This window comes from Diadema antillarum, unplaced genomic scaffold, assembly GCF_040938485.1.
Source record: "Diadema antillarum isolate AM-2024a unplaced genomic scaffold, OU_Dant_1.0 scf00000208, whole genome shotgun sequence".
Classification (NCBI taxonomy): Eukaryota; Metazoa; Echinodermata; class Echinoidea; order Diadematoida; family Diadematidae; genus Diadema; species Diadema antillarum.
Genome location: NW_027271097.1, coordinates 1,397,113 through 1,417,024, shown reverse-complemented (window position 1 = coordinate 1,417,024; position 19,912 = coordinate 1,397,113). Strand labels below are relative to the sequence as shown.

The 19,912-nt window shown below is 38.1% G+C and overlaps 1 protein-coding gene across 1 annotated transcript in view; it reads right to left on the bottom strand.

The window, feature by feature from the left end:
- Positions 1-19,912, bottom strand: part of LOC139724199 (uncharacterized) — a 130,190-nt gene that overhangs the window by 81,378 nt on the left and 28,900 nt on the right. Inside the window, exon 2 of the mRNA XM_071635343.1 lies at positions 10,501-10,641. Coding sequence (XP_071491444.1) covers positions 10,501-10,641 — 141 coding nt within the window. The remainder of the gene's footprint in view (positions 1-10,500; positions 10,642-19,912) is intronic.

Here is a 19,912-nt window from a genome sequence, read left to right as displayed (position 1 = left end):
GAAATGGAAATTTTATTTTCATAGAGAGAAGAGTAATGCAATTCCAGTGTTCAAATTAAACTGAAATGAGAATACTGTGCATATATTGTTTTTTATGAAACTTCAGTCACACCAAAATTGAATTCATCAACATCAGCTGCCAATGGTAACAAACATTGTACATTTGTTTTTTTGAAATGCTTTCAACTGACAACTTTTAACATAAATTTGAGTAAACAGAACTCCTTTGTTTCTTTTCATTCCATACAGAAGTACTTCATGAGTATGATTAAAATGGACTGAAGTCAAGCTGCAGCACTATTGAAAAATGACTTGCAATAACAGAAAGCTTTCTGCTGTCATAATCAAACAATTTCCTTTTCATTTAACTTCTTCTATGATTACTTGGGGTTTCACATCAAAATTCTAATGACATGTACACACACAAACACAAACACCATATTATCAACTTCCATCTCATCTAAATTCCTTCAGAACTACAGTGAACTTGGGGATATCACAACAAAATTCTAGTGGCATACACAAACACAAACACACAAACCATATCATCTACACATAAACCCAGAGCAATTTACTTTTACCTCTAGACATTACCTATCATTTTGACATGACATATATTAGTGCTTAGATTCCCAGTTAGGTTGACTTTGTCATTTTCATATTCACAATGAAACACTACACTACCGTTGAGAAGAATTAAAACCACCTTGCTGCTAACTTCATATACAAATCATGTAAATCAGCATTTACACTGAATCTGGTATTTGCGGGGTTTTCCTGGGTTTGTGGGGTAAAGGCAATTTAGAAATTACATCATCAAGGATATTGCTCTGCTGGTATGAAAACCCTGGTGCAGTCATAGCCCCATTCCCACCCCCCCCTTTTTTAAAAGGCTTCTTGGGAAGTTAGTTTGTGCTTCATAATGCAAATATTCTTTTTATTATGAGATCAGGGAAAATTAACAAAGAATTACCATCATTTCCTACGGATGATTGAAATAGAAATTATTACAACATATTCTTATTAAAGGGACTGTACAGTACTGGTTGAGGTACAGTAAGGGATTCATGTTTTGAACATTTCTAAGTGAGATAATGAGAAACCTCTTATGAAATATGAAAGAGCATGTAATTTTAAAAAGGATTCAACGTTTATTTGATGAAAATTGGTTTTGAAATGGCTGAGACATCAAAAAAAGTGATAATAATAAAAGGTGACATGCCACAACTTTATTAGGATCTCTTTGTTTCACCTTGTTTTTGGATATCTCAGCCATTTCAAAACCAATTTTCATCAAATAAACTTTTGATACCTTTTAGAATTGCATGCTCTTTGATATCTCATAGAGTGGTTTCTGAATATCTCACAAAATGTTAAAAGCTTAATCCTCACCTCGACCAGAACTGTACACACCCTTTAACATCCAAGGGTGCTTTTTTTAATTCAAATAAAGCATTTTTTTTTTCTATTCAAAGGGATGATTTTTTGTAAGTTACAGTTAGAAGAAAAACCAGCAGTAAGCATTTTTCATGACCAAGTTTACACTGCTCAGAAGTCACATGGCATCTTCTGTCACAGACAATAACAGGACAGTGAAGTACTGACTTTATTTTTGTTTCATGATTTTCCACCATCAAATTCAAGCTTCAAAGATTTGAGAATGCTAAATTTAGGTATGAGGACGCATTATGCTCCCCGAGAGCTACTTGTGATCTTCTAATTGAGTTCGGCAGCCAATTATGGCCGCACAATTAGATCACGGATCGCACTTGTTTCAGGCAGTTAAGTGCTCCCGCGCACGGACCGTACCATGCGAACTGTGAGGCAGCAGCCAGCCCTACAAAATTCCTGGCAAAGATCACTTTATCCTTACATATCTAAATTACATACATACATACACCTGTGGCCTTCATCATATACAATGGTTTGCTTTTGACATCCACATAGTTGGCCTGAGGCTTATGCAAATCATATTCTAAGCACCGATATGGATACAATAGGTGTATGATAACTGGATAGCTCATCATTAGTGTAGGTACACCAGTAAGAAGATAAACTATTTTGCATGAATGCATCATAAACTGGTCCATTAAAAAACAAAACATCAAACATAACTTTCTAATACATCCATCATGAACACCAATATGTATCCATTAAAGCTGAGTGAAACTCCAATTCTATCTTATACGCAAATTCTACGACAAATTTTCTTTGCTATTTCAGTCCCAGACATAGATTGTACATCTTCTTTACAAAGAGGTACATCATCAATACCTCCCCATCTGCAGTAATCTAGATGCAAATGGAATTCCCACCTCTGTCATCGTACACCTCACAAAATGATCGCAATAGAGAGGATGACCTCTTTTTTCCCTCTCGTCCTGCCCTTTTGTTTCTTTAAATCCTGTGATGCGTGCCACTCTTCTAATCTGGTTACACGCAAGCCCTACACCTGTCAGAACTGGTCAAGCAGATGCCATTTTCTCCTCCACAGTGGAAATTGAGGTGAGCATCTTTTTCTTCTTTAATTCTTTCTTACTCTGTATTTTTTTTTCTCCATCTCCCTCCTCCCTTGTTGGGGCTTGGTATATTTACTTGAGGTATCCCACTCAGGTATAGTGAGAACCTCCCATCACCCTCGCCCGCAACGACCCCACAGTAGCTTGTGTACACTGGCCCTCGACACCTAGGGGGGAGGCTAGATTTGATTACTGCCACCGACTCTCCAAGATGGAGATCTGGTTATGCGTGACATGAATGTGAAAATCCGGTGGAAGGCCGGGGGTGCCATCTTTCAACCTCCAGCCTCCAGAGGAAAGGCGCTCTGCCCTCCCAAGCAATGCTCAAATTCGTTTTTGATTCTCTTTTTATTTCTAACAGGGAACAATCTTCAGCGCATGCCAAACCACTGTAGTGAACACTTCTTTAAGTTAATACACATGCATATTATATTCATGCATAAGTTTGCAGTGGTACAACATATCCCCTGCTAAATGAAAAAAAAAATGTAGATATGAAAAGTGATTTCATGCCATGTCTCATGATCTTGGTATAAAGATAAGTCACCACAAATTATAGTTATCCCTATCAGATCATTCATTTATGTATAGTAAACATGTATATAATATGCTTCACATGCCCAAATAGATTTAATACCTACAAGTGTAACAATTCCTACTTTAAAAAATTCACACATTAAAAATTTTTTTTTTTTATAGCATTTCATAATTCCCAGTTGCTCCATTCCAAAAGATAATTTACTAAAGTAAATTAAGTGACTGTCGTCTGTTGAGAATGAGAAGGGCGTTAAGTTGTCTTAAACACTATGGGTTTAGTGGCAACTTAACGCCCTTATCATTCTCAGCCGACGCTGTCATGTACAACATACAATATGGCTTTAAAAATGTTTTTTTTTAATATTAAGTTGCATTTTTGTTGCGGACAATTCTTATTATCCAGGTTCCACTCCATACTGAATACATGTCATTCGCACATAAAATGTCAGATAAAGGGTAAAACGTGCTGACAGAATATTTTGCTTGCTCCGCAGGGAGAGGGAGGGGAAGGGATGGATTTGATGGCTCATAAAAACTTCTGGATGATTTGCATGTTGACATAAATGGTGAGGATGCACTCTCCACAAATCAGACAAACACTGTCTCCAGTCACGCACTGAACAGTGTTGAAAGGTTGCTTACGGAAATGTCAGACGGGGAAAAAACTTGATCAGATGGGAATGACATCACCATGGCAACACAGGAGGATGCATGAAAATAAAAGATGAAAGGGATGATAATAAAGAGTACTTGTACATTGTAGCAAAGATGGGGACCCTTGTGAATATCCTTGAAGTTGTCTCATATATCAATTCAAGGTTAGTGATTTGTATTTATCAGATTTTAGTCTTGGCATGACTTACTGTCACTCATTCCAAAGGGTTAGTTTGACAATGTGTATTGAAATCCAGCTGCAAATAATTCATATTTTAATTCTCCACATTGCACAGTCTATCTTGCAATGTAATAGCTGGGATCTACACGTACAACAGTCACCATTACATGCACTTCTGTGTATAGCCGAGTGTCTCATGTGTGAGGCACTTGCACAGCATCAACTGCATGCTGAAACTGACAACTTCTGAACCTACAGAAAAAGAAAAAAGGAAAAAAGGCTGGCAATTACAGCGCAAAAATGACTGTCGAGCAGTCACAATGAGCACAGAAACAAGTGCTGCCCATAAAACATCACAAATTCCTTGCAAGGTTTACAGGCCTCTTGTGTAAGACTAGTGGAAGCCATAGAAACAAAAAATCTTTCTTTCTTGTCCACTGGGGGAGTGGTGCACAGCAACTCCTTTTTTTTTCTAGACACCTTGTGCATCCTTAGCAGCTCATTTGAGCTCATTTTTGGTGACTCTCGTTGCCTCGTATGCGTGGCTCCTCCAAGATCACTCTTGAGATTGGTAAGGAGCTTACCGCCGTTGGCAGTTAATAGAGGAGTTTTGTACAAGCATTGCACACATGTACAGTATAAGGACATTGTCTGAACCCCCTGCGGAAGAGCATACATTTTAGTGTGTGCTAATTCTGAAGTGACAGCTTTCTATGTTATGATGGCAGTCTCTCAAGTTGCTTCAGGAAATGTCTTCTTTTCCCCAAAAATATAACATGAAGATGGAAATTTTGTACAAAGTAATTCTTCATCTTACTTACACTCCGATATCATGTACAATTCGTTGATACAATAACCAAATTAAGATAAGGTAAACCAATTCACAGATTCTCATTTGCACTATTATACATGTAAAATTGCCAATTTAAGGGGCATTTTCTTCACACAAATCATTCTATCATTTCCACACACACACACACACACACACACACACACAAATTATCACGAACCAATCTGACGAAATACACTTGCATACAAATACACTTTTATATAAAGTCAATGATGGTGCATGTACCCAGTATGTCTTTCTTTGAATAAGCATGCAACCTTTATTCTTTAGGAAAATGTGTACTTTATAAGAGTTAATTTGATTAGGCGTGTAGGCTTATTGGTGTTGTAATGTAATCATAAATGATAGGGCCTCAGCCACGTCAAGTTCTGCTTATGATGATAGTCCTCTGTATTGATTTCTCCTTTTTTCACATATCACTACAGTATGCATTACCAGGTTGCTTTAAATTCATTATGTATTAGGGAAGATGTTATGAAATTGACAAATCCCATGTTGACTTTTTTTTGTTTTACTTTTTATTTTGCTCTTTGCATTCTCTGTATCAATTTGTATTGAAATGTCATTGTACTTGGAGAAAGATAATGCAGAAATAAATCAAACCAAACCAAACCAAACCAAACCAAAACAAAACAAACCAAACCACACGGTGGCTAAATTTTCTGCACTCTTGACAATTGCATTAAAAAAAAATGTGCTCTCTGGCAAGAATTGGCCAGCAAGTTACTGACCCCCTCTATTCCTCATGAATTGATAATGTCCAACCTGGTTGCATTTATTATGTCAAACTAGTATTGAATGGGTTACAGAGCATTGACACGAGTGGCTTCTGTCCACAATCTGAAAGGTTTCTCATCATCCAACGGGGGAGTTTATTAGATGCAGTGACCTCCCACTGGCGAGGTATTTATTATTAGCCATGCAAACAGGAAATGCAGCCATTTTGCGGTGGACACGGTGCGACACGAGGTCGGTCGGACGGCTCTCAGGCAGGAGAGTCACGTTCGGGGGAAGAACGGCGTTCTTTTGATGTGAGCGTGAGCCATGCCGAAGGCCAATGATGAATGAAGCTACACATTGTACGACATAAACAAAGGACAGTTTGACACACATTGTTTCCTTCTCTCATCATCAACTGATTTCCATGACTTGTTTCTGAAATTTACCTTGTACATCACCATCTGCAAAGCTTGGAATAAAGTGTGTTCAGGCGATAGATAAATTTCCATTTCAGCTTATACAATGTTGTGGGGTTTTTTCAGACATTGTGGTGTGTTTTTTTTTTTTTAAGATTGTGACAGATGTTATAGATGACTGATCGACATGCATGGATATCACAGAGATACAGTAGGTATAAAAAGACAGCAAGAAGTGGAGCTCAAAAGGGTAAACACAAATACAGTCAAACTTGCTTTAGTCGACCTCACATAAATCAAATAATCACCTAAGTCAAAGGTCTTTTCAAGTCCTCTTTTCTTTATGTTCCATTGATTTTAATCCCTCATAAGTTGAATTTTCTCTCAAGTCAAAGCTATTTCTTCAGTCCGAATAGATTTGACTTAGGCAAGTTTGTATGTATTATCTTTGAGGCACACCATGATCACCTGCATCTCAGAATACAGCACCTAGACACTGAGAAAGGACCGACTTACTAGTACAGTAAGGAATACTGTATGCTACATCTGATGAAAGCTTTTCAGATGGCTCTTCTGGCATGAAGAGGAATGGAGGTTAATGTTTCTGCTTGGACTGAGCAGATTTAACCTCTGTGCATTCATGCATACACAGCAGAGTGGAGGTCAACTTTATATCCTAGACTCGCTTTGTTCGTCTCACATGATGGCAATGATCTCCTGATCAAGCCTCCTAAAAATGGTGTGCTACTTTCAGTTCTGACATTTGTCACAATATGTGTCACTTAATGGGATATCAATTTTTAATGAAATGTTTTAAACCCATTTATAGTGACGTGGAAGATAGACACTATTTCCAGTCACTGTCAAGATTTTTTCAGGGGGAAGAAAAATATCAGATGTTAATACTGTGTCACATTGTATGTGACTGTACTCTTATTCAAGAACATATTCTGAATCTGCACATTGCTTTTAGCTGCAGACAAACGATTAGAACTGTGAAATTATCCTCATAATTGATATTGCAGCAATGGCTTTACGAGCTCTTGAGTTCTATTATAGTCATACAATCTGCTGCAGCTACACTGTATATCTAATATCTATAGCAAATTAGGCAGCTGGCAAATACATCGACAGATTAATAGGTAGATATCAAAGGACTCTATTAAGCATCTGCACTATTTTGCAAGCAGTATTGTTCCAATTGTACACACCTGTACCTTGACCAACTGTGAAATGAAATTCCGTAGACATGCAATTGTTAGACACGCACTTAAGTACGTAGTAAAAGTATAACTTTTAGCTCAAGGTTCCTGACTTTCTTTACCCTTGCTGTGGTTTCATTGTTTGTTTGCAAATCTAATGTCAGTGCTTTCTCCAACAACTGGTACATACATCTAGAAACTGTACATGTAATTCCCCCAAAATAGAGATAACCTAGATCATCTCTTAACCCTAGTGTGTCACCATAACCCTGTTGGAGTAAGGCACAGTTTTTACACATGAATGGGCTGGCTGAATTACCATTGGAGGAATTATCTGAACTCTAACAAAAATGGCACTGCCAACCTAAAGCTACAAAAAGTCCTGGGCACAGCATGAGTTTTACAATCACACTTTGATGCATAATCAGAAAGGAATACACTCTACCTTATGGATTAATTTTTTCTGGTTCAGCAGATACAGACTCTGTGCTCTGCACTGAATAGAATGCAATACAATACGTTCATATCTTCACCAGATGCAGTGTAAAAAAAAGTTTCATTATGTAGTATCCATCAATGCATTATTCACATGAAGCAGATAAAGAAGCTTTCATTGCATTCTCAAGCATGACATAAATATATGTATAAAAAAAAAAACATTGTGACAATATTTTCATGGAAGTTGTGGATTTGTGGTGAAGTATGTACATGTATGTGTATGTGTACGTGTTCGTGGCTGATGATTGTACAAAAGCAAGTCATTTGAAGCCTAACAAATATAATTCAAAGATATCAAGATATATCCATCACCAAATTTCATGAATTTGAATATTAAGATATTTTTGAGATTATGAAATACTGGTGACTGTGGCAAGCTGACGTCATTGAATAATTATCTACCTATAATCATGTCTTGTTGGCTTACAGGCTGTTTCCCTTTTTAAGATACATGTACACCACAGAGAAATATTGGTTGTGTCTCCAAGTCACATCTTGTCTCCTCACTTTCTATTTTGATTTTCTGTTCGTCTGTCTCTATTTTTTGTCTCTCTAGTGAGAAAAGCAACTCAGTGAATATGTTGTTGGAAAAAAATATCATATTCCAGTGGGACAGTTTCTCGAATACTCACTTAAATCACCCCCATCCAACAAAGATGCACACACAAGCAAACACATGCACATACACAACATTTCGTCAGTTGAGTAAGATAAGTGCATTATGGTTCCCATAACCTATGGCATCAGCTGCACCTTCATGCCCATATCTTTCTCAACCAACAACTTTAGATGAACTCTGAAAAAACTGAATATAAAGAGACAATGCCTTAAATAAGTGGAATTCAATCACTTAATATTTGCTCTTGACCAAAGGGCAACAAAACAATCTTGAAGAGGTTGACAATGAGTTGGGCTGTGACAGCCGCTAAATGAAAGCTGATCATTGGATGTTGTCGCATGGTGTGTTGTAATAAATGTTAATCAAGACTGATAAAGAAACTGCACACCAATTAGGCCAAAAAAAAAAAATTGTTGCATTGGCGTAACATGAGATTTTCAAATAGGGTCGGTCGGGCGGATTTTTTTTTTTTTTTTTTTTTTTTTTGCTACCTGCATTTTACGTGTAAACTCGTGCTCAGCTCAGTAAACAGTTACAACTGCTGCACCGAATGTGCTGTGTTCATCTATTCTACAAATCATTTATGAGGCCGATATTACTGGAATTATACCCCTTCACAGAATTTAAAGATGTTGAAATCCCTATCCTGAATGTTTTCACTTCATATTTTACTATTTTTACTTAGATAAGATAGATGCAAATTGACCCATATGTACGATCTTTTCATCGCACACGGCGATCTCTATTACAGTCCCACATATACAGATTCGTGTAAGTTCTCCACATAAGAAACCTATGGCAAAACTGTGCACAATACATCGCAGTCTGAATGCTACGTATACACTGAATAAATCTTGTTAGAGTACGTGTCCGTGTTGGAAACAGATGACGTACTGATCAAGGAAGGCTTATGCGAGGCGCTAGATCTCTGATCCCTCGTACATCCGATATCCCCAGAGCCGTTTCCACTTCCGGGTTTGTGCGATCGCGATCGCAATCAACAAGATATTTGATATCGATAGCAAAAAAAATAATAAAAAAACATGGGGTCGGCGGAATTTTTAGGGTCGGGCGGGTTACGCCAATGCAACAATTTTTTTTTTGGCCTTATTGTAAAATATGGCTGAAGATGGCAATTATGTCATCTTGTTCATCGATGACATCATCCTTACCTCACTCACTCTCATCATTTTAAAGCACTGATCCCATCACTTTGCCCAATCTTTGCTTCTAAAGAGTCTTTTTTTATACAGAAAAAAAAGTCTTCATTTCACAATTACTGTATACTGTAAAACGAGGAATGTTCGCATGCATTTTAATTTCGCGAATTTCGCAAGAGCCAAGTTTTGCGAAATTAAAATGCACACTAAGGATCTTGTCTACAATGTATGCATTGAATGCTACAAAATTTCATGCTACGAATAAGGCCGTCGGTTCCCATTCGCTAAAATTTCATGCCGTGAAAATATCGTGTTTTACAGTACTTTGGTCTGCACACCAAGGCAGATGTCTCTTGAGTTCAGCAATATGTGCATAAGTACAAGTATTACATAGCATGGCTCTTCTAGTTCCATTCAGTACCTTTTTGTATGTATGCGATATAATATATTTGTAAAATCCATATGTGCTCTGGCCTGAACCAATACATATATTGGTGTGCCATCGAGATTTGTCTGCCCTAGTCTTGTAAAAAGAGATGTCTGGCGTATGCAATGTCAAGAAACATGACTCGTAACTTTCTCATTTTGTGAAGGTCAGGATTTTCAGTGATGCAGCATCAAATCCAATAATGGATCACGTTGCAGACAGCAAACTCTACAAACTTTATACTGGTAAACTACCTTGAGAGCTTTTCCAAACAGTTTGCTACATCAATTACTGGCATCTATAACATGTACCACTGGTGAAGAAAATATATGGCAGCTTTTCGCCTAATGACTACCGTAAATCAAGAAATTTTTGCATCATTAAATTTTTGCAAATTGGAGCAGACAGATTTTTCATGCCATGAAATTTTTGTGAATTATCGGTGACATTCATTTCAATTTTGCAAATCTTGGCTGTAGCGAAATTCGTGAAATTAAAATGCACGTAAAAATTTGGGGTCTTACAAAATGCTGGTAATGTTAGGTGTTATGAAACTGTATGAGTGGATAATGTGTGATTGAATATAAAATTCTCAAGCTTCTTGACCACAGAGGGAGAAATTAAATCCTTAGAAATAGTCATATGGCAACAATTAATTAAAACATAACTGATTTGTTATCTGAATTTGTTATGTGCTTGCACGCTGTATCTCTTTACCTTTGCATTTGCCATCTTGTAAAGTCGTCAAGGGGTATAAACACTCGCCGCATTCAAAAGAATCCTTTTCGCAAGGGAATCTTCCCTGCTCCTTTATGCAGCCTTTGTAGCACTGCTCAAACCAGTACTCGTCAACTGCATCTGGATGGAGAATAATGGGAAATAAAAGCAAGAATCATAAATGAGAATAATATGCCACTCTCATCAGTTACTGATGTCATATAAAAAATATGTAGAGAAGAACTTTTTTCTCATTCTCTATTTTGAAAGATCAGTTCATTCAAAGGCATGATAAGTTGTACCATGTAACATCTATTTACCCTACACTTTACACTTGTACATACTACAGAAAGGTTTTTTTTTTTTTTTGTAATTGTGGAAAATGGAGAGAATTGTCTGAATAAGAAAATGATGTGGTTTTAATGTTTATGAAATTTCAGACAAAAGAGGAAATTCAGTCAATATGAAATGGAAAAGGTCTTATTCTGAGAGAGAAATCACTGTCCTTGAAATGGATAACCATGAAATTGGCTGAATTATTTGCCAATATATCATATTAAGTGATATGGGCATAAATCTAGACTGGTTGGTTGTAAGCAGAGGGGAATGGCAGTCAACCAGAGTACTGATCACCCAGGAAAAATAACAAGCATCCATCATATCACATCACTATCACTCAAACAGGATTTTTGCAGTGAGGGGGGCAGATATTATTGGTCATCATAACATGCAAATGGCTTGTGCCCGCTAATTACAGTACGGTCTGTGCGGACGTACATGGTTGATAATGCCAGTGGACACTGCAGACCAATTATGACCGGTAGCAGCTCACGCGTCCTTTGGGGATACAATAACGCCCTGGGGCTCATGCAAGCATGCTATGACTACTAGACAGAACCACTCACAATGTACCATGTACTGCCAATACAGCTAGTTATCCTAACCATATAGATTACAATGTACCTGTAAGGTATCTAGAATTTCTTCATGCAGGGCTATCAATCTACAGTACGCGCAATAAGAAACGCCTCCGTCAATTTCGTTTTCCAACGAAAGTTCGTTATCGATCGAGTAGCAACGAAATTTGGACGAAATTTGGACGAAATTTCGTTATCGATCCAGTAGCAACGATTCTGACGCTTTGTGGACGCATTTCACGCACGACCGCCCGCTCAATTTCGTTCGGCAAATGCGTTGCTCGTTCGGAAAATGCGTGTTCGGAGCTCGGCAGTTTCGTCCAAATTTCGTTAAAAGCGTCCGTGATCCAAGGCGCACATGGAATACAGTACACACGTGTGTGTGTAGTGGCCACATCCACAGCCGCTAGCCGGCAAGAATCACTGCAAGATTAGACTCAACAAGTACTAGTAGTAGCACAGCGGTCGGGAATGAGAACAGTAGACAGGCGTGGAATTCACCTGATTCACATAATACTATTAAGAATGGTAACATGTATACATACATCGATGCCGTTTTCATTGAAGCAATTTGTAAAAGTTTTAGTTTCCCTTACCCTAGCTGTAAGTACGGCACCGTTAGCAGATTATTCACTGCATTTGTAAGTCACCTGATACATCACATGTTGGTATGCGGGCTGCATGTAACCAGGGAATGTGCACGTGTGGGAAAGGCGAGTGCGCCGTATGTGCGTCGCAATTGCCATGGCATGGCTCGCTCGGCTGAACGAAACAGAGATGTAGTATGACAAGACCCAGTATAAGGCCTACTAATTGTTCACGTGTTGTTTTTTGTTTTTTTACAAGCAGAAAATAAACAACTGTTGATCATGAAATAGACTAAATTACCAATCAGAGATCATTCGGGTTCATAGTATTTAAGAGAAATCACGCAATTTTGGCGAGGGTGAACCCACAGGAACCCACAGGAACCTTATCGTAGAATGCCGACCAAAAAGAAAATGGTTTCACTAAAATTGCGTGTACGTAAAATCCATTTGAGTATAGAAAGAAAATTAACCCCCAAAAAGAGGAAAAAAGAAATTAGAAGGATTTGTTCGCCGTTATTTGGTCATTAAATATATTTTCTTTCTTCAGCAATTGCGCGTTACATTGCCCGTTTTTTTATTGAATCAGGGCCCTGTTGCATAAAACCCTTACCGCTGGACTTACCGCTCCTTTCTATGCGGTAAGTCTTAAATCAGCGGTAAATTTTATACTCATTGATGCTGACGGTAGTTACTATTGAAATTCAATGGTAAGTTTTATGCAACGGGCCCCAGAAAAGCAAAAAAAAAAGTAATATTCAAAACAAGACAATAAGTTTAATTCTTAGTTTGATATCGTTTATTTCTTTATTGGACAGAGAGATAATTCAGACGGTACGTGGAATTTTCAAAGCGACTAATTCAGACTGATTCTTAGTTTGACTTGGCTCTTTCTTTCTTTCTTTTTTTATTTTATTTTTTTTTTTGGGGGGGGGGGTTTGAGGTTCATGTTCGTTGTACCCATGCACCCATAAGGTTCATTAGGACGAAAATGAAACATTCAGATACACGCGACTTCCCTACACGAAAAATAGATGTTCGTAAATGTGATAGTCAAATTATGATTCATAATTCGAAAATGCACGAATGTTTGTGATTGGATAGGTGCGTTATTGTCGGATTAGCAAACCTTCGGAGTACTGTAGTATCGAGCCTGTTGTATTCAAGGATAAACGAACTTTTGAAATAATGAATTTTATATTCAGAGTAAGACAATAAGTTTAATTCTTATATACCTGTAGTTTGACATCGTTTATTTCCTAGTTGTGAAGCGGGAAGCGAGAGATAATTCTGAAAAGAAGTATATATACAGTCATGCAGACGGAACGTGAAATATTCAAAGCAGCTATGAGATTAAATCTTAAGTTGTTTATTTGTTTGTTTGATTGCTTGTTTGTTGTTATGCTCAAGCGTTGGTGTAATTATATATACATTTTTTTTTTTTTTGGGGGGGGGGGGAGGCATTTTTGTAGTACCCAATGCACGTAAAGTTCGCTGATGCGAAAGTGATAAAATGTTCCGTAACACGCAAATTCCTTACACCTTGTAGATGTTCGTACCTAGTGTGAAAATAAAATGTATTACTCTTATTTTGTTTCCCCCATTGTTCGATGGGTATAGCAAACCTTCGGAGTGTCAATCCTTTCGTTTTCGGATAAACGAACTTCCTTAACTCACAACACCATGTTTCAGAGTAACAAACTAGTCATTATTTTATTCGGGCATTGGGAATAGTTCAGGAATAAAATATAGAAGGGAGGAAAATCTTTAAGGCAAGAATTACGATGGATTCTTAGTTTGAAATCATTTATTCATTTCCGTGGTGTTCATTATTCCGAAAAAAAGAAAACGGGTGCGCTATTCCGATGGTTACGGCGTTATTTCGAATCCGAAACACGCATATTCCTTGTGCCTATCCATGTTTGTTGATTCGAAAATGTAATCATGCTGCGGGTAATTGCTATAGGGGGCCATATATTGTTTTATTTCTGTCTATTGTTATATTATTATTATCATTATTATCATTATTATTATCATCATTATTATTATCATTATTTTTATTATTATTATTATTATCGTCTTTAACATTATTAACCAATGTTTTGATTAACGAGCATTTTGTGGGCTGTTTTTTTTTTGTTTTTGTTTTTGTTTTTGTTTTGTTTTTTTTATTGGGGGGGGGGGGGGGGGCATTGCCCGATTAGCAAACCTTCGGAGTGTCAATCCTTTTGTTTTCGGACGAACGAACTTCCTTACCTCAGAAGAAGAAATCAGTGTAACAAACTAGTCATTATTTTATTCGGGCATTGGGAATAGTTCAGGAAAGAAATATAGAAGGGAGGAATCCGAAACACGCATATTCCGTGTGCTTATACGTCATGTTTATTGATATGCTGCGGCTAAGGGCCTATTGGAGGTCGTTATACCTTTCGTTTGGTGTACGATTTCTTTCGTTTCATATCACTTTATTTGTTCCTTTCATATTCTGAAATATTTAAAGGTAATCTTTCAATTGCCTCGCACTGTGTATATATACATGCATTTTCGTAACGGCGATTTCGCGCTTTGCTGCAGTATTTCGAAGGGTGTTTGATGCCAGCCGCTTCGGTGTGCTCTGTGGTAATGTTTATGTGGTTGTCAGGGAGGTTGTTGATACTTTGTCTGTTGACATTTATTTTCGTACAGGCATGGGCGGATCCAGGAATTCTGTACAGGAGGGGGGAGGGGCGCAACTAATATTTCTGGTGCCACTTCCGGGTTTCACTTCTATTTTTTTTTCCACGATAAATAAAGGGGGCGTGCGCCTCATGCGCCCCCTCTGGATCTGCCACTGCTACGTGTTTATCTCGAGTGATGGTGATCGTGTTTCTAAATGTTTATAAAAAAAAAGGACAAAATTATCCGAGTGATGCCTGATGATAGTGCAAGTGATGATAATCAACGATGCTGATGTAAAAGACGGCTTGCTGTGGATGCTGAGCGTACGTGCCCTTCGTTTATTTAAATAAGTTTTCCCTCTTTTACTCTTCTTTCCCCTCCCAAGAATGATAAAAAAAGAAAATACCTACACCTCACAACAAAAGGAACCACGTGTGAACAACCATCGTTAAGTTCAATCGAAATGTTCATTATTAGCAAAGAATAAGGGGAAAACACGAGTGACGGAAAATGATAGAAGCGACGAGATTGTCTTCTTGTGTATAATGCGGTCTCTTGGGATTGGAAAAACCCCACCCTCTCCCTTTGTGGAAATTTCCACAAAACCAGGTGCGTGCCAGACCCCAGGTGCCAGACGAAAGAATGCGCGCATTTGGTGTAGTATATCGATCGAAGAACTCGCGGGTGAGTTGAGTTAAAGGAATCATTGCAAAGATGTTCTGATGTTCTGGTTCCCGAACTGTAAAAAGGAATTGATTAATCACTCAAAAATGCAATCACAGATTTATATGAAAAGTCTCATATGCCTAGACAAATTCACTGAGATGTCCTATGTGATGCAGCCACCACCCGATTAAACGGCAAAATCATGACAATAAAATTTCACGCTCATCAAAACTGCCTATTACTTTTCATATGAATTTTGGTTATCAACACTCGTTCGTGGATTTGTTTGTTTGCATGTTTTGTGTGTATTATTCCTCGATCCTGAAAGACGTAATAATTATTCGCATCGAACGTAAACTGTTTACCGTAACTAAGCCTATGGCGCATTCGATCCATTCAACTTGCAGTAACCTTTAAGGCAGTACAACTGTAAGTAGCACATGGTGCATTCTTTTGAACCACGTGTTTCGCATATCGGCACATCCAAACACATTAGCGATCGTCCTTATGGCAAACTTTCCGATTACAGTCAGGGGAGAAGAAATCGTAATACTGTACATGTACTTACGAAAGTGATTATGCTCAAGATCAAATAAAATGAAGAAGTTTGAAAACAACTTGGCAACACTCAATCAAGTTTTGCATTCTCTCACACAAAAGCTCTCTTGAGAAAATGAAAGCATTCCCTCTCCCCTGCTAGATAATGGAAGTTTTCATTACTAGCCCAGCAAGTTTTGGGAGTGTACATGAATGTTTTTAGGATAGAGTCAAAAGGGACCTAAGTTTTCGATCATAGCAGAATCTTCGTCAGAAGCAAAATGGCAAATACGCAGAAAAAGCAACCACACACATGTAAAGCGACTTCACACAACAAGAACAGTCAGGAACAGGCAAGGGACAAGGAACAAAGAAAACAAAAGGAGAGGGTAGGATGTCATGGGCAAGGAGCCCAACAGGTAAAGGGAGGGGGATTAGAGCAGGAGGATGGACAGACAAAAGGCAGGGGAAGGTTAGTAATGGTCGTGAGGGCCAGGGGGCAACAATTGAAGGAAAAGGATGAATATGGAGGCAACATCAAACAAGATAAGGAACAACAGAGAGACAAAGAAAGGTAAAGAGTGAAATAGCAACAGCAAAGGGGGGGGGGGGGGGTGAGCAAACAGCAAGCCCTAGAAAGGACCTGTACAAGTACCAAGAGGAGGCAACAAAATGAAAGTTAGAGTCAATCAACAAATGCAATTAACCATATCAAAGTATGGTAATATTAATACAGCAATAATGATGATATTGACAAAACAAATTAGAATAATCATTAAAGCACATAAAAAAGGGGGGGGACACAAAGTCCATGGGAGAGAAAATGTATACTTGCAAAGCAAGTATCAATAGGCAAATTAAATACGTTTCAAAGAGCTGGTTCATATGAAATCACCTTTGATTTATGATTTTACAAACAAGAATTTTCATCGCTTACTTATTTCTTTTATTACTTTAGTAATGTCATGATATTTCATGATGGTATGTGTTCTGTCTTTACATGGCAAGATAGGGGTTTTTTTTTTTTTCATCCAGGGTCAAAAGAAGAAAGTGATAGAAAGATAACTGAAAGGATAGAATGGAACACCTACTCACCAGGCAACACTAAAACAGCCCCCAGGGCCAGGCCATGTCGTCAGTGTCACTCTCGTCTAGATCATTACAGGCCTACATTGTACATGTATAGGCTACTCGTTTCGTACTCGTCATCGCCAACGTCATGATGGTCGGTCACACGAAATAAATTGCATCATCATAAGAGCTCTTATATCAACACCACTAGATAGTGTAGATTCATTATCATTATCACTATCATTCCAGTCGATCTCATCCACCGCGAAACCCTCAAAATCCTCAAAATCATCGTGGTTAATACTCTCACAAAACACATCTGTAAACGATTCAGACATCGCAGACCTAGCTACACATCTTGCACACAAAAATGAAATGGAGGTGGAAAACTACGATGAATACACAAAAAATATCGACGATGGCATTTTACCGTAGCAGAAAATACACAGAGTATCTTGCACCGGAAAAAAAAATGGATGTGGAAAACTACGATGAGGAAAACTAGGGTGAAAACCCGATGCGTGAAGACGAACGATGAAGACACTTTACGGTAAAAATACTTACACGGAAACAAACGAGTGGGTACGATATTCTCGCACACACGAAGATAATGGATACATCGTTCAATCGAAAAACTCAACAAACACTCGAACAAAAACTCACCCCAAATTGTGGCAAACACGGTAATCACTTAATAAAAATGAGAAAAAATACTCTCTAAAGTATGATTGTACTCTGAAAAGAAAGGGATACAATGATACGAAAGCAAAAGAGAGAAAATGAGAGAAATGGACGGGAAACCTAGAGAACTTCGACGAAAGAAGAGCTAGCAATTCGCGATTAGAGCTAACTTTCCTGTGTGTGTGTGATCGCGTGTAAAGGGTTGAAAGCGTTGAAAGCGCTGAAAGCGTTGAATGCGTCCACAGCTTCGGAAAAGCGTTCGGGGATTTCGTTGAATTCGTTGAATTCGTCCAAAATCCGTCCATGAAGTCTGGACGCAAAAAGCGTTGAAAACGTCCCCGACGAAATCAACAACGAAAAAAGCGTCGGGACGAAATTTGGACGCACTTTCGTCGGGCGTTTTCTATTGCGCGTACTGTAAGCATGAAGAGTAATTCAAACTGCTAATTTATGGTTCCAGGTGAGTGAAGGAATTTTTGTCATTAAATTTCTTCTATATCTGGAACATATGAATATCATGGGCATACTCGTGACCCCATAGCCTTTCAAGCATAAGAACATTTGTCAGGTTGATATCACCTTAACTGCTCAGTGCACAGGATAGAATATCCTAATAACCACAGTACTGAGTGACATAATTACTATTTAAAACAATCAAAAATGCATCTAGACTAAATACAGATTTATACTGATGATTGCTATGGCCTGCCACTTTTAAGTCATCAAAAAAAAAAAAAAAAAAAAAACAATCAGATGAAATTGGAGGAGCAGACACAGCCATGTACCACTGGTCTGTCTTGCTGATTGTTTGAGCTTTGGTGCGGATGTTACCATTTGTGGTTCCTCACCACCAACAATACAAACTATCAACAGGAGCATAAAGTATGAACAGGGAGGTGTTACAGAGATGAAGTGGCAACTCTTCGTAATTCATGCAAACACATGTTTGGGTTCAAGGCGTTACAATGGGATGTCTAGCATTCCACTACGCTTTGAAGTCATGCTAGGCACCGCTCTAGTTGCAAGACGATGTTCGGAGACGAAGAGCGCATTTCACCTTTCGTTGAATTACAAGCTTTATTTCACCGTAAAATTTCAAATGAAATACCCGAACTGATTTAGAATAGTTTAGGAAAGAATTCAATATTATAAACATATATTTCCTAATTTCTTCGTAATGTGTAAATCGAAATGAAATGAAAATTAGGCCCTCTTAAAAACCTAATATTTTTCTGTAATGCGCACATTTCCGCATGTTAGTTTTCTATCTTTTAATCTGGGATATTTTGATCTTTCAAATAAAGTACTCCGCTAAAGCGTGTTCCAGCATGCTTTTAAACTATTTGCTGTTAAAATTGTCAGTTTTACACTGCATTTTGATTCGCTGCTCCAATTCAAGGTACACAAATTCATTGTTGCCATCACATTGAAAGAGAGAGCAAATTGCAGTAGGGGCAAGTATTTCTAGATGTGAGAGGGCTAGTCCCGATTATTGATGCTCTCTTTTGTCAAAGCACATGGGTAACACCTGTAGTTAAGCGCATAACTTCTCGGCGGTGCCGTGCATGACTTCAAAGGAGAGCAGTAGTTGTCTCTCCTTCTCTAGCACCTCCCCAGTATGAAGCAATTACTGTGGCAGGGCTGTACATGTACACAAGGTGTACAAGATTGTACATGAACTTTATATCAGTCATGTACCTGTTGTTATGCTGTTTGGTTTGTTTTGTTTTGTTTTGTTTGGTGGGTTGTTTGTTTGTTTTTTTTTGGGGGGGGGGCTGACAATGGACTGTGTGTGTGTCATAACACACAAGCAGAACACAGGTACATGGTATCTGTTCTTATTACTTCTGTCTGTACATGCACCATATGCAATGCTTTCAACTTGAAACTAATAATGAATGTATGGCTTGAAAGTAGTCATAGTCAGTCATTACATGAATAGATTCATGGTTCTTTTACAAAGGTCATCTACATTTGTATGGTGACCCAGGAACTCGACTAATCAGGCCACAACTCAAGTATGATGATGTATTGGTCAGATTGAAATCACCATTCATTAGGGCTAGACACATATTTGTTCTGAATGCATATGGTCCTGGCCAATTTCACTACCTACATTTTGAAACAGAGAGGACTATTCTTACTTTGTCTGTTTGTTTCAGTGTTTAATCTTTTGATTTTTACCTCCACATACTCAAGTATGTACATACTAGATATAAGACGGCAGGAGTTGCTGTATTCACACACCACTGCTCTGCACAGCTGAACATTTTGTGCACAGACATGAAAAAAAAA